Below are 15,324 nucleotides of genomic sequence, written 5' to 3' on the forward strand. Positions count from 1 at the left end.
CTTACCTTCAACCAGTTGCGCACATCGTGACATAAGGTAATTACAGAAAACACCAGACTGATACCCATTAGGATTATTTGTAAGGATAAAATAGAGGAGAGTAGCCTTTTCTGGGTGTTTGGAATCATACGTTGCGGGATTGGTAATAATCTGAGAAAGACTTAGGGAGTCCCATTGCTCTAGGACTTGGTGGATATGTTGATGGATATGGTTGATGTTGGACATTGAGAGTGATACAATAACAGCAGTTCCTGTCATTGTGTTAATTGCCAGGTTCGATTAAGATAAGAGGAGTGGCCAACCAGTTCGCCAGGAGACCAAAAGGAGCCCATTTTGTCACCATGTCTGCAGGGAACTATGGGAAGTATTTTGCGTATGCCTCAACACTACGGCTCCAAGGGGAAAGTGGTGATGCCAGAGACAGCCCTTGTATCCAGATCTACACTCATACAAGTAAGGTTCTTCTTTCCAATTGACTGCTTCAGTCTTTAATTGTATCATCTGAAAATAACCAAACATATCAGTGAGTTGTTGAGAACAATTGCTGTGCACTCACTCCAGAATTTTGGATGTGAGGTGGAACGGGTGCCTACGACCTGTCTGATGAACGTGGTGAATCGTTGTGTCCTGGAGGAAAACATGACGTTCCTACACTCATATGACAACCTGGACCTGATTGCAGGACATGCCAGGTACAGAACAGCTGAACAAGGCAACACAACCAGCTTCATGCAGGCTTTTTCCCTCTTTTTGAGGTAAAATAAAATGCTGGTCTGTCTCTCGCTGTCTGTCTCTCTCACACCCGCACCCGACTTCCCCTACCCCGGCTGCCTTTCTCCCTCCCCATCTCTCTCTGTGCTGTAGTATAGGTTTCGAGGTGCTGCCCCAGACTGATGTAGTGGTGGTGTGCTGTGGAGGAGGAGGTCTACTGGCTGGGGTGGCTGCTGCCATCAAACTGGCCGGCTGTGAGAAGACCAGGATCTATGGAGTAGAGCCAGAAGGAGGTACATAACACCTGTTGGTTAAACCTCACCAAGACAATATCAGGCAGGGCTTTTACAACTATGATACACCACTAACTGATATACATGAACATACACATGGGACCATATACTGAAGGGTTTATATACAGTTTGACCATTTTGTTTACCTTAATTTCCTGTCTTTGATTCATTAGCCTGCACCGTGTACAAAAGTTTCATCAAGAAGAAGCCTGTCGGCATGGACACCAAGAGCATTACGTCAGGACTGGCTCCACCTTTTTCAGGTACATTACATCTCATAGAAGTAGATTGGCTAGACTTAAATAAATCCTAAAAGATCAGGACATAAGAGGGAACAACTTTGTCTTCATCTGGAATGAACCATAGCCAAGCAAAATAATCTGTGAATTGTACCTTCTTTACCTGTGCTAACTCCCTGATGTGTTTTGTACCATAAGGCACTTAAAGGTTAAAACATCTACCATTGCTAACTGCCTGGTGTGGTGTACCTCCCAGGCACCCTGCCCTATGAGCTGTGCCAGCGTTACGTTGAGGAGATTGTACTGGTGAACGATGAAGAGATCAAGGCTGCCGTGTTGGGAAACTAGTCAGGATCGAGGGAAAGATGAATGGAGCGAAGTACAGAGCGATCCTTGATGTAAACCTGCTCCAGAGTGCTCAGGACCTCAGACTGGGGCGAATGTTTACCTTCCGACAGGACAACGACCCTAAGCACACAGCCAAGACAACGCAGGAGTGGCTTCGGGACATGTCTTTGAATGTACTTGAGTTGCCCAGCCAGAGCCCGGACTTGAACCAGATCGAGCATCTCTGGAAAGACCTGAAAATAGCTGTGCAGCGACGCTCCCCATCCAACCTGACAGAGCTTGAGAGGATCTGCAGAGAAGAATGGGAGAAATTCCCCAAATACAGGTGTGCCAAGCTTGTATCGTCATACCCAAGAAGACGTAATTGCGTAATCGCTTCCAAAGGTGCTTCAACTGAGTAACGGTTCTGAATACTTATTTAAATGTGATATTTCATTTTTTTTTATATAAATGTGCAAAAATATCTGAACCTTGTTTTGCTTTGTCATTATGGGTTATTGTGTGTAGATTGAGGGGAAAAAAAACAATTTAATCCATTTTAGAATAAGGCTGTAACATAACAAAATGTAGAAAAAGTCAAGATGTCTGAATACTTTCCAAATGCACTGTACATCATGCTTGTTATTTTCTAGAGCTTGAGATTTAGGTATCAGTGTTTTGGCACACTCCCCTTATCTCCAGACAGCAACGCCACTTCTCACTGACCTCATTTACACCTTGGCTAACATGTGGTTTTCATTATCCGATCAACCTGATCCAATTACTGTCTGATCAAGTTCTCACTTTAACACATGGTATTAAAATGTGTATGTTATCTGTCCACTTTGTCTGCATTGTGACCATATTTTCCTGGTCGTTCCATGTATAACAATTATTTGGGAAATATTGTTTCAAAATAAAAAAATATATTTAATCTTTATTTATACAGGTTTTTCTCATTGAGAACATATTTTTTTTCAAGAGAGACCTGGTCCAACAGCAGCAGGGGGAAGAAAGTTTCAGACAAAACAACTTAGACTAACACAACATTCAACAAAACTATTGACACTCATACATTACAACAATTACATAATGATTTTAATATCATGCTTGGACAATTATTGATGCCTTGAGTCAATGGTGTCAAGGAGGTATTTTGCCTTTTGGTAGGCCGTCATTGTGAATAAGAATTTGTTCTTAACTGACTTGCCTAGTTAAATAAATACAAATAAAATTATCCTCAGTCTGGCTGGATACAGTCAGGCTACCAAAAACACATACAGAGTGCGATGTCATCAGCATTACCTCCGCAAGTCTTCAGAGACGTGTTTTGGGAGTGAGGCACCTTTTCATTATAACGTTGTGGAGCAAATAACGTTACGTTCCTACCCACTGGGCACAGACGTCAGTTCAACGTCTAGTTTTGATTTACATTTGCTTGAGTTGTCAACTAACGTGAAATCAAACAAACATTTCACCCTATCGTTGGATTTAGGTTAGAAGTTGGGTGTAAAAAAAATACGAAATTACGTTACTTTGATTACTTTTTGCAAATCGAATCGGTTTTCCACGTAGATTCAACATCACATTGAATTTCGGGGTTGAAATGAGGTGGGAACAACAGTTTTTGCCCAGTGGGTATCGTGTAAGGAACGTTGCTGGCCTCATAAACGCTAGCCAGCTGACTTATATTTAGAAAAACACATTTTTGAGTTATAAAGATGATTTATTATAACAATAACAGCTACTGCCATGTTGTTCTGTTATCAAATGTTGCCTATGCCACCTCATATTTTGCCTATGCCAGCGTTTGCAATGCTTACTGGCATTTGAATATAGCACAGCAAAAGGGAATCCGATTCCAGACACAATGTGGACAATGCAGACACATTTAAATGTAGGTGTAGATGCATGATGTGTTTGTAATTCCATTATCAGAATACAAAAACTCCATTAACTGTCAAGTCTAGACATGGCCAGAGAGATCTGATTACAATCAGTTCCCAATGTGTATTTTGATTGTCTACACCTGTCTACAAACATGGGCACAATCAGGACAAATGACACATGTTAGCACCATGTATAAATGGGGTGTCTTTAACACCCAGGGCTATTGCTGTTCAGCTATGGGACTGGAGACACTGTACAGACAGTAGATGGATGGATGGATGGATGGATGGATGGATGGATGGATGGAGGGGAATCAAATCATACTGGAACATGAGGGATCCCAGATGAAGAACTTAGACACTGAAGTGATTGTTTTTTATTTTGAGGAGAGGATGAACTCTACCAAAAGGTTTGATTTAGTTGTTTGATGTCTATTCTGCTCATATTAGGTTAAAAAACTATTGTACGGTATGTTCAGATATATTTGAAAGAATTATGATTCAATATTTGCAGTTGCAGTATTTGAGGAATTAAATGCACAGCATAATTTTTGTATCTATCATATTCTGTAAAGTATTTTGAGATTTGGTCAAATAAATCTGTAATATAGTTTCTGATAATTCATTTGTGTTTTTGTCACTAGGATCCTGCCCCTTCGTGCTAGAAGGCACAATTATAAGTGGGTACCAGTGAAGAAATGACTATATCAGACCAAGTACATACAAGTTGTGACAGCTGCAGTGGTTATGTCTATGATTATCATTGTGCTGTGGTATATATGGACCCAGGACAAGACATAGAGGCCTTGCTATCTTTGAGTTAACTCAAGTACAACTGTATCATCAAAGATTCATACGTGTTGCATCTGCTTCAAACATTTCCAGCATGATTCACGCTGCAAAACAATGTCGGTGAGTGGTAATACCGACAGATTTCTGTAAAACAAAAGGGATTTAATAAATCCCCAACCTAAACTGTGACGAAGGAACCAGAGAACATTGATTAATGATGTACCACAGTGCCTGTCCCACTGCTGCAACTCAAGGAGCACCATTTCCTCGAGTTCCCACGCCAGGAGAGAGGACAGGACTCTCAAGACAGGACTGTTTCCCACTGGAACAATGTGATGAATGAAAGAGCTATTTCAAGAGCGAGTTGGTTACACAGTGGGGTGGATTATTTGTGGATTTAATAGGACAAGCAGAAATCTTTCTGATTGAGAGGGGGTCAAATACTTATTTCCCTCATTAAAATGCAAATCAATTTCTAACATTTTTGACATGTGTTTTTCTGGATTTTTTGTTGTTGTTATTCTGTCTCTCACTGTTCAAATAAACCTACCATTAAAATTATAGTCTGATCATTTCTTTCATTGGGCAAATGTACAAAATCAGCAGGGGATCAAATACTTTTTTCCCCTCACTGTATATGTTCGATAAATCCAATGTATGCACCACACAGAACGCACTGCAACTGCCTCTTCAACACAATGCTGCAAGACAAACACAGCGTTCCATTGGAAATGAATGCACTTCTGGTTTACCAAAATGCAATGACACTGGTGGTGTGATCGAGGCATTAGGCTACAGATTAAATCAATTATGATGAACTTCACAGGGTGGTGAAAGTGCATGTTGATGAGATTGATGCTCCTTTCCAATAAATATCGAGGGTTGTATTCTGGTGACATGATGATCGATGCTTGGCTGCCATTTGACAAATACAAATAATTTCGCTCATTTGTCCATAAAAAACTAATGTAGGCAATACCCACACTGTATATGCGAGCTGTAGGCAAGAGCGCACATGCCAAGGCCAGAGTGGGCACATTCTCAATATAACGCCATTTTTTTTCCTGACAAAACCATCAGTTGAGTTAAATGCGATGACAACCCACTTACATTTTTTTTAATTCAGTACATGGGAATTAAAATGCAAAAGTTATTTAAATGTGCACTACATCCTCACGCTCAGCTTTTTATCCGCAACAAGTCCATTTGATTTCATTAAACAGCTCTGATGGGGAAATGTGATTTTTGAGTATTTTTAATGAAAATCTGTACCCAATTGGATGGTAATCTAGCTATAGTTAATAATCCAGTTAGGTCCTCCAACGTTTTACACTTCTGTCATTTTCTAACCAGATTCAACATCGTTGATGTGTAAATTAACAGTCATATAAAGAATAAAAATAAACATGTTTAATAACATATTCAAGGAGGAAAACATTTGTTTTATGACATTATGCAGCAAAAAAATTATAGAACATGAACGGTTCCATTTTCTGCCATGTCTTGTTGTTGAGCTACATGACATCTTTGGTTGCCATCCTGCAGACAACAGCATCCAGTAGACACTTATCCTCCTGGGGTGAGGTTTTGTACAGCTGGAGAAAAAAAAGAGTATGTCGATTTAGAATTAAAAACATTTATTAAAGTGTCACTCCATAATGGTACAGTAGTTGACAGTACATAATACAGATAAAAAAATAAAAAACACATTGTGGACTAGTCAGAGTTGAGACCCTAAAAGCAGTCATAGTCAAACATAGTACAATATTTAATTGGGAGTCATTTATAATACATTACTTCATCTATACTTTATTGGAACTTTTATTATACATTATGTCATCTATACATATGTATGCAGATGCAGTAGATAAAAGGACATTTAGGTCTTTAAAAAGAAACGTCTCCATTGGTGCAGACATTTACATTATTGTTACCTGAGAGAATCACACAATTTATTATTTTCATCTAGAACATTACAATGTTTATTATAGCTTGACAGTTGACAAAAAAAGATAATTCCTAATGTCGCTTCTGTTTTGATGGATCCATCGTTACAAAAAGAACAGACACGTTTATCTAAGGGAGTGTTTGTGTATCGACGAGTCTCAATACCGATAGGGGCCACTCCACATCTACATTTTGCAAAAGAGCTTCAGTATTGCTTAGATAAAACTGTACTTAAGCAATATTCTGTCCCAAAAGTGCATTTAAAAATCAGTTGGCGACACTTTAGTTCTTCACTCTCCAAAAGCGCTAATTCGAAAACATTTCAGTCCTTTCTAGAATACACTGTCAGTGCAATTTTTTATTTTACCTTTATTTAACTAGGCAAGTCAGTTAAGAACAAATTGTTATTTTCAATGACGGCCTAGGAACAGGGTTAACTGCCTTGTTCAGGGGCAGAACAACAGATTTTTACCTTGTCAGCTTGGGGATTCGATCTTGCAACCTTTCGGTTACAAGTCCAACGCTCTAACCACTAGGCTACCTGCCGAGATGAGTCATATGGAGTTAAAAATGGTATATAAAATGTTTTATTTGCCATTGCAACATCACAAGCCAATAACACAACATGTTTACATAGACGTACATTTTGCATGCTGCAAAATCGCTGCAAATTTTTCAAATGCAAGTGCATTTGGAAAGTATTCAGACCCCTTGACTTTTTCCACATTTTGTTACATAACAGCTTTATTCTAAAATTGATTAAATTGTTTTTTCCCCTCATCAATCTACACACAATACCCAATAAAGACAAAGCAGAAACAGGTATTCAGACATTTTTGCAAATGTATGAAAAATAAAAAACAAATATCACAAAAGTATTCAGACCCTTTACTCAGTACTTTGTTGAAGCAAGGACATTAGTCTCTCAGACCCTGCCGCTGAAAAACATCCCCACAGCATAAGGCTGCCGCCACCATGCTTCACTGTAGGGATGATGCTTGGTATTGAGGACAAAGAGTTCACTCTTGGTTTCATCAGACCAGAGAATCGTGTCATTCAGGTGCCATTTGGCAAACTCCAAGCGGGCTGTCACGCGCCTTTAACTGAGGAGTGGCTTCAGTCTGGTCACTCTACCATAAAGGCCTGATTGATGGAGTGCTGCAGAGATGGTTGTCCTTCTGGAAGGTTCTCCCATCTCCACAAAGGGACTCTGGGGCTCTGTCAGAGAGACCATCGGGTTCTTGGTCCCCTCCCTGATCAAGGCCCTTCTCCCCCGATCGCTCAGTTTGGCCGGGTGGCCAGCTCTAGGAAGAGTCTTGGTGGTTCCAAACTTCTTCCATTTAAGAATGATGGAGGCCACTGTGTTCTTGGGGTCCTTCAATGCTGCAGACATTTTTTGGTACCCTTCCCCAGATCTGTACAAAAAAAAAAAATGCATGAAATGAAATGTATGCATTCACTACTGTAAGTCGCTCTGGATAAGAGCGTCTGCTAAATGACTAAAATGTAAAAATGTAATCTGTACCTCGACACAATCCTGTCTCGGAGCGCAACGGACAATTCCTTTGACCCCATGGCATGGTTTTTGCTCTGACATGCACTGTCAACTGTGGTACCTTTCCAAATCATGTCCAAACAATTACATTTACCACAGGTGGCCTCCAATCAAGTTGTAGAAAAATCTCAAGGATGATCAATGGAAACAGGATGTACCAAAGCTCAATTTCGAGTGTCATAGCAAAGGGTGTGTGTGCACCCAACACACCAGGAAAAACAAGACTGACAAAGAAAAACAAGACCAACCTTTTTGATCTTACAGGGTCGGTCAACATGGAGATATCTTCAACTGGAGTCCACCTTGGCAATGATGTCACTCATGTGCTGCGTCTCCTCTTTGGGATGGACGAGAACTATGAGAACAGCACTGTCTGATATCCCAAACCTCTTGAAAGCCTCTGAAATCTAAAGGAAAATGTGTCAAAGACATTGGGATGGGATATTACTTAGAAAGGAGTGTCAATGTGTGTGTGATACTTTTAGAGCCTACTTACATTATTAGTGGGTGAAAGGTTGTAGATGATTTCGGAATATAAGCTCCTTGTCTTCATTTTTCCAGTGCTATGTAAATGGACTGCCTTGTTTGCTGCCACTAGCACTTGGAAGGGGTTCACTATCTGCAAAAATCAATTTGTGGATCATTGCATCAACTTCAGTCAAGCATTCACACGTTACATCAAACCAAAATATCTATCCAGCTCATTGTCTCACCATAGACGGGTTTATCAAGGCACCATTAATCTTTCCTTTCATGGCATTTTTCCTCAATTCTGCGGCGTTTTTGACATCTTTGAATAGCAACTGAGTTACAGTACGATCAGGAAAGAGTTCCAATTCTTGAGTTGAAACATAACGGAAGAAAAACAAATTTGTGGATGAAACAAGACCCGAACGAACATTTCTGTTAGACCATCTCACGTGGTTAAAAAAAAAGAAATAGAGGGAACAAAAACAAAGTAGCACAATTAATCTAAAAGGTTCCGGTTTCTCTCGACAAAAAAAAGATGTATGCTGTACTTATAAATTGTTAATACATATTATGAAATAAAATACATATATGCTTGTATTTTTTAAACGTGTGTACAACAGAGAAGCAATTCAATTATTTGTGAAATGATACTGATAGGGACATCAGAATTTTAAAACAGCTTCCGTACGGACTACCTTTCACTAACGGACCACCAAGCTGTCAAAAAATCTAAACTTTTCCGTTTGCATTTTAGCTAGATGGAAAGATCTGTATATTTTTTGTAACCTTATTTCAATTTCATGCTTAGTTAACATGAAATTAAACGTATGTAGCGTACACAATATATACGTATCTATCTAAATTTAGAATTATTTCTGCGTTAGTTCGGAATTCGTAGGTGAAGATGGAGAAATTCGAAGGGTACATTTTCACTGCTCTCTGCAGCACCAACTTTTTGGTTTCATGTCTCCTGTTCTCCAAAATTACTCGGGAGCAAAGGGAACCCTACATGGACGAAATATTTCACGTCCGTCAAGCTCAGAAATACTGCTACGGGAAGTTCAACGAGGTATCGTTTTGCTATGTCAATGTAATTTCCTTGATTTTGTTATAGTGTTGCTTGTCGGATTAACGCAACGCTTGTCCTTGGAATATTGTGATTGATTGCTAGATTGACTTTTTAACCCTTAACTAAACCATTTGTGACGATGAACTTAGACAGATCAGACTATCGCTAGTCATTATTGTGGATAATATGCCTGAATTCTGAAAAGTATTGTACTTCTGCAGTGGTATATGCCCCTATATGTAACTAAACCATTTGGCATCTCTCTAGCTTGAAAAACATTAACCCTTTTATGTTTAATGCTGTAGTAGAGGCTCTTTAACGGGATCTTTTTCCTTTCTCTTTGTTGTTCCAGTGGGACCCAATGATCACCACGCTTCCTGGCCTGTACCTGGCGTCAGTGGGTGTGATCAAGCCAGTGGTGTGGCTAGTGGACCTCACAGGGAAGGTAGTGTGTTCTACGGCGATGCTGCGCTTCATCAACCTCCTCTTCAACTGTGGCATCCTCTACCTGCTGTATCTCATCATCTGCAAGCTCCACCTTAAAGAGAAGGTAATAATGTCTTTACATGTTATTACATTTATAACATCCCCAAGGGTGGCCAGCTCCTGTTCTGGAAAGCTGCAGTGTGTGCACTGTGCAGGCTTTTGCTCCAGTCCAACTTTTACTCACCTTACTCAAATAAGTTTGGTATAAATGAAAAGACCTTGAAAAAATGATTGAATGTCCTTAAAGCTTCAAATCTGTTTCAGACTAAGACTGCCTCCCGCAGAGTTCTCTCAGCCCTGTCCCTGTCCACCTTCCCCGTGCTCTACTTCTTCAACTTCCTCTACTACACAGATGCCGGATCTACTTTCTTCATTCTCTTCACGTACCTCATGACCCTGTATGGCTGTCACAAAGCCTCGGCCCTCATCAGCGTCTTTGCCATATTCTTCCGCCAGACCAACATCATCTGGGTGGTGTTCTGCGCCAGCACGATTGTGGCCAACAAGATGGACGAAACTTGGAGGACGGAACAGTCGAAGAAGAAGGACGATAAGTCGCCCTGTCAGATACCTTTCTCCGTAAGCGGGGTGAAGAGAGTGATGCGTTTCCTGTTGGAATTCCTGACCACAGCCAATCATGTGAAGGCTGTGATGTTAGTGGTGTGGCCGTACATTCTTGTTGCCGTGGGTTTTATCGCATTCATTGTGTTGAATGATGGGATCGTAGTCGGGGACAGATCCAGTCACGAGGCCTGTCTCAACTTCCCTCAGCTCTTCTACTTCTTCTCCTTTGCCCTCTTCTTCTCCATCCCCACGTCGCTGTGCTATCACCGAGCTCTCCGCTTCCTCCAGACCCTCAAGAAGCAGCCACTGCTCTACTTACTGATCACAGGACTCTGCCTTCTCCTAGTGTGGAAGTTCACCTTCGTACACAAGTACCTCCTGGCCGACAACAGACACTTCCCCTTCTACGTGTGGAAGAGGATCTTCCAGAAGCATGAGGTGGTGCGTTTTGCCCTCATCCCGGCATACGTGTTTGCAGCGTGGAACTTCATGGACACTCTGAAGTCCCGGTCACTGTTCTGGAGCCTGGCGTTCCTGGTGTGTCTGCTGGGGGCCACAGTGCCTCAGAAGCTACTAGAGTTCAGGTACTTTATTGTTCCGTACCTGCTCTACCGCCTCCACATGCCCCTGCCCTCCCTCACTAGACTGGTGTTGGAGTTCCTGTTCTATACAGCCGTTAACGCAGCCACGCTGTACATCTTCATCAACAAGACTTTTCAATGGCCAAATAGTCCGGCTGTACAGAGGTTTATGTGGTAGCCTGAACTGAACAGGAGGAACCCGGTTATTTGGAAAAACCTATAGTTTATACTTTTTCTATTTAAATTGAGTAAGGCCAAGAGTTTTTCCTGTTGTGATGAGATCAGGCCCAGGAAAAATCCCTGGCCCTAAATATGAGAAAATGCATTTCATGTGAAGAAAACTTTGAAGAGCACAATGTTTTATAATGTACATTTGAACTGTGAATTGTACATTAAATGATGTAATTTGGATGGAGGAAGAGACCTACAAATGTAAAAGCCATATTGTAAAGCAGGAATCTGTGTTATACTGTGTGGTTTAAAGAAATGTTATTTGTTTTGAAGAACATTCATGACTTATCTAAATTTAACTCTGTGGTAGAGTTATACGTGTTATTTGTCTAAATTTTAATTCAAACAGATGGTTAAAGGTTGATAGAGACTAAATGATGTGCTTCTTTGTAAACATACAACATCCGACTGTATTCAAAGAAATTAGTCTGTTATTCCCTATTCTATATCGCGAATAGCGTCAATAAACCATGTAAACAAACATCTGTGTTTACATTCTGCTGCAATATTCTGAAGAGTAAAGTTGTGATATACAATGGGTTATAATCATTTCTTTGTGCTGTATTTTAGATGATCTAAATCTTGCCTTCAAATGCATTCCCTTGAATAATGTTCTTGAACTTCTTTGTGTTTCTTGTGTAGTTGGTTGCCCTAAAATTCCAGAATCCTTCCCTGTCCTTTAGGCCTAAAATATCATCCAGTAGCTTAACTATTCATCAGTCAATGATTTAATAAACAGTCTTTAACGTACAGTACCAGTCAAAAGTTTGGACACACGTACTCATTCAAGGTTTTAAAAAAATATATATATTGGCTTTTGTAGAATAATAGTGAAAACTATGAAATAACACATGGAATCATGTAGAAACCAAAAAAGTGTTAAACAAATATACATATATTTTATATTTGAGATTCTTCAAAGTAGCCACCCTTTGCCTTGACAGCTTTGCACACTCTTGGCATTTTCTCAACCAGCTTCAACTGGAATGCATTTCCAACAGTCTTGAGCACTTGTTGGCTGCTTTCCCTTCACTCTGCGGTCCAACTCATCCCAAACCATCTCAATTGAGTTGAGGTCGGGTTATTGTGGAGGCCAAGTCATCTGACGCAGCACTCCATCACTCTCCTTCTTGGTCAAATAAATCACTGACAGTGTCACCAGCAAAGCACCATCACACCCCCTCCTCCATGCTTCACGGTGGGAACCACACATGCGGAGCTCATCCGTTCAACTGCTCTGCGTCTCACAAAGACACCGTTGTTGTAACCAAAAATCTCAAATTTGGACTCATCAGATCAAAGGACAAATATCCACTGGTCTAATGTCCATTTGTCATGTTTCTTGGCCCAAGCAAGTCTCTTCTTCTTGTTGGTGTCCTTTAGTAGTGGTTTATTTATACCATGAAGGCCTGATTCATGCAGTCTCCTCCGAACAGTTTATGTGGAGATGTGTCTGTAACTTGAACTCTGTGAAGAATTGATTTGGGCTGCAATATCTGAGGCTGGTAACTCTAATGAACTTATCCTCTGCAGCAGAGGTAACTCTGGGTCTTCCTTTTCTGTGGCGCTACTTATGAGAGCCAGATTCATCATAGCGCTTGATGGTTTTTGCAACTGCAGATAAAGAAACGTTCAAATTCTTGACATTTTCCAGATTGACTGACCTTCATGTCTTAAAGTAATGATGGACTGTCATTTCTCTTTGTTTATATAAACTGTTTTTGCCATAATATGGACTTGGTCTTTTACCAAATAGGGCTATCTTCTGTATACCACCCCTAATTGTAACACAACTGAAGGAAAAAAAATCCACAAATGAACTTTTAACAAGGCACACCTGTTAATTGAAATGCATTCCAGGTCATGAACCTCATGAAGTTTGTTGAGAAAATGCCAAGAGTGTAGAAAGCTGTCATCAAGACAAAGGGTGGCTACTTTGAAGAATCTCAAATATAAAATATATTTTGATTTCTTTAACACTTTTTTGGTTACTACATGATTCCATATGTGTTATTTAATAGTTTTGATGTTCTCACTATTATTCTACAATGTAGAAAATAGTAAAAATAAAGAAAAACCTGGAATGAGTAGGTGTGTCAACTTTTGACTGGTACTGTATGTAGATTCTTCAAACGTAGTGTGTACATTAGCTTCAGAAATGTTTCTTTGGTCAGAATTCGGTTACTTTTACCTGTATTTCCTACCTGCATCTTTATCTGTCTGTTACTGATCTTTCTTGTTCCTGTATGGCTGTCCCTGGGCTGAAATGATCAAATTAAGTGACGCAATAAAATTATTCATGTAATACTAATATTGTTGAGTGAGTTTGAGCCACTGCCTGATGCTTTAATACACCCATTTCACCACAAGGTGGTGCTCTAATATTTTGAAAATATACATATGAACTCAATCTTGAATTGTGCATGATTAGTTTGATTGGGAAATATTGATTCGATAGAACATATAATTGTCAAACCTTTTTAAGTATGTAAATGTGTTTACATACTTAGTATATCAGAATTTGTGACTCGTTGTGAAGAAACAAAGGCTAGACAAAGAAACAAGAATGAACATGCCAACTGTATATTAGGTATTGATTGCATTGTGAAGTGCTCTTCCTACCCACACTGAGGACAATAGAGTAATCAAGTATGCTCTCTACAGGGATGTAATGATTCGCATCGATCCGCAGACCACAAACCGAAACAAATAGGTAGCACGCATCCGTCAGAAAATCGATTAAAACATTATGAATCACCGGTTCACTGAAATGTTTAGCTAATATTACATTTTTTCAACCAAATACCTCATCTTTTAAGTCAATAGATGCGTCCTCTTCTTCAGTTTCGAATTGCATGTTGCTGTGTTGACAGTCATTGATCTACAAGTAATTTGGCATGCCACACAACCCCAGGCAATATATTATCAGTAGCCTAGTCAAACTGGCCTTTTCCTAATCTTGCACATCTGCCCGGCACCTTCAGCATTCAAATGCTAAAATGGCCTTCGTGATATTAGGCTTTATTAATTGAGTGAACCTATGTCATTTGCTAGGTTATTGTTATTTATGTGCTGTTGAGACTCCTTTATGGCTCAACTCCGGTGCCTATTTCAGTACATACACCATAGACCAGGGATCATCAACTAGATTCAGCCGCGGGACGATTTCTTTTTGAGCGGATGGTCGGGGGCTGGAGCGTAGACTGCAAATTGACCACAAGATGTCCAAACATATTTAATTTCAAGCCTTGCTTATATTTATATACGATCACGTGTATCTCTATTATGCATGGGAATACTTGGGAACAGATTTCTTGAATTAAAATCACTTGGAACTGATTTGCTGGTGTTTTTACAGTCTATTATGTCCAGCAATGGAAAAAAAAGACTTTTTTTTTTCTCAGAAAACTTGGGTGGCCATATAAAACCAAATTCGGCGCATGGGCCACCAGTTGTGAAACCCTGCCATAGACATACATAATTTACACACACACACACACACACACACACACACACACACACACACACACACACACACACACAGAAGTCAGCTCAGACAGATCCTGCTCAGAGAGGCCCAGCTCATGAGTTCCATCAGAAGCAGATTAGAATTTAGAATGGAAAATTAATGTGTTTATGCAACAAATGTTAGTGAACCGAATCACATCCTGTATCTATCAGAGCCCATGTATCTAGATACATATCGAATCGTCTTAAAAGGGAACAATGCACATCCCTACTCTCTACCTACGTAACCGGTGGCCCTACTAGAGTATAATCACACTGTTCTCAACATGAGTTCTCTGCTGTTTACATAAGTGCTTTATAATGAGACAGACAGGATGTAACTGGAATTACCATCCAGTGTTGATTACACTATTGAGCCAAAAGTTGCTTGGTTAACGACTAATTAGCATCTGTTATTGCAATGATCAGCTCCTCATATGAACGCACAATGTTATATGCTGTTTTAATATTATGGCTTGGAAGGGCAGAGAAAGCTCTGCGTAATAACAATGTACTATGAACCTATAGCAGCTGTTTTTAAAAAGGAAAACCAGTTAAGGTGTGTTATTGTTGCAAGTATAAAATGTTAGGTGTGTGGCTGGTAGAGGCGTCTGTAGAGGTTTAGTCCAGCGGATAAGAACCAAATATACCAGCGATTGTTC

General features: G+C 40.0%; 2 protein-coding genes and 1 pseudogene across 2 annotated transcripts; 2 read left to right on the forward strand and 1 right to left on the reverse strand.

Annotated features, from left to right (window-relative positions):
* Positions 1–236: 236 nt before the first annotated feature.
* On the forward strand, positions 237–1,641 carry LOC115197921 (phenylserine dehydratase-like). Its single transcript, XM_029759602.1, has 5 exons — positions 237–453; positions 562–692; positions 865–1,004; positions 1,178–1,267; positions 1,500–1,641. Exons 1-5 carry the CDS (start codon positions 358–360, stop codon positions 1,589–1,591), a joined length of 549 nt encoding a protein of 182 aa, XP_029615462.1. The 5' UTR covers positions 237–357; the 3' UTR covers positions 1,592–1,641.
* A 3,849-nt stretch (positions 1,642–5,490) lies between these two features.
* On the reverse strand, positions 5,491–8,887 carry LOC115197945 (EKC/KEOPS complex subunit TPRKB-like; annotated as a pseudogene).
* A 34-nt stretch (positions 8,888–8,921) lies between these two features.
* LOC115198651 (putative Dol-P-Glc:Glc(2)Man(9)GlcNAc(2)-PP-Dol alpha-1,2-glucosyltransferase) lies at positions 8,922–11,663 on the forward strand. The gene is made up of 3 exons (XM_029760761.1): positions 8,922–9,293; positions 9,646–9,843; positions 10,044–11,663. The coding sequence occupies exons 1-3, from the start codon at positions 9,129–9,131 to the stop codon at positions 11,100–11,102; spliced, it is 1,422 nt and encodes a 473-aa protein (XP_029616621.1). The 5' UTR covers positions 8,922–9,128; the 3' UTR covers positions 11,103–11,663.
* The last annotated feature ends 3,661 nt before the right edge of the window (positions 11,664–15,324 follow it).

Source organism: Salmo trutta, chromosome 8 (genome assembly GCF_901001165.1).
Source record: "Salmo trutta chromosome 8, fSalTru1.1, whole genome shotgun sequence".
NCBI lineage: Eukaryota > Metazoa > Chordata > Actinopteri > Salmoniformes > Salmonidae > Salmo > Salmo trutta.

What these genes read in the sequence shown, in the direction of transcription:
- LOC115197921 (XM_029759602.1), top strand. Translation starts at nt 358, where the DNA reads ATGGGAAGTATTTTGCGTATGCCTCAACACTACGGCTCCAAGGGGAAA. An exon ending in CTGATTGCAGGACATGCCAG is followed by an intron (nt 693 to 864) that starts GTACAGAACAGC and finishes TCTGTGCTGTAG; the next exon opens with TATAGGTTTCGAGGTGCTGC. An exon ending in TGGAGTAGAGCCAGAAGGAG is followed by an intron (nt 1,005 to 1,177) that starts GTACATAACACC and finishes TTGATTCATTAG; the next exon opens with CCTGCACCGTGTACAAAAGT.
- LOC115198651 (XM_029760761.1), top strand. Translation starts at nt 9,129, where the DNA reads ATGGAGAAATTCGAAGGGTACATTTTCACTGCTCTCTGCAGCACCAAC. An exon ending in GCTACGGGAAGTTCAACGAG is followed by an intron (nt 9,294 to 9,645) that starts GTATCGTTTTGC and finishes TTGTTGTTCCAG; the next exon opens with TGGGACCCAATGATCACCAC. An exon ending in AGCTCCACCTTAAAGAGAAG is followed by an intron (nt 9,844 to 10,043) that starts GTAATAATGTCT and finishes AATCTGTTTCAG; the next exon opens with ACTAAGACTGCCTCCCGCAG.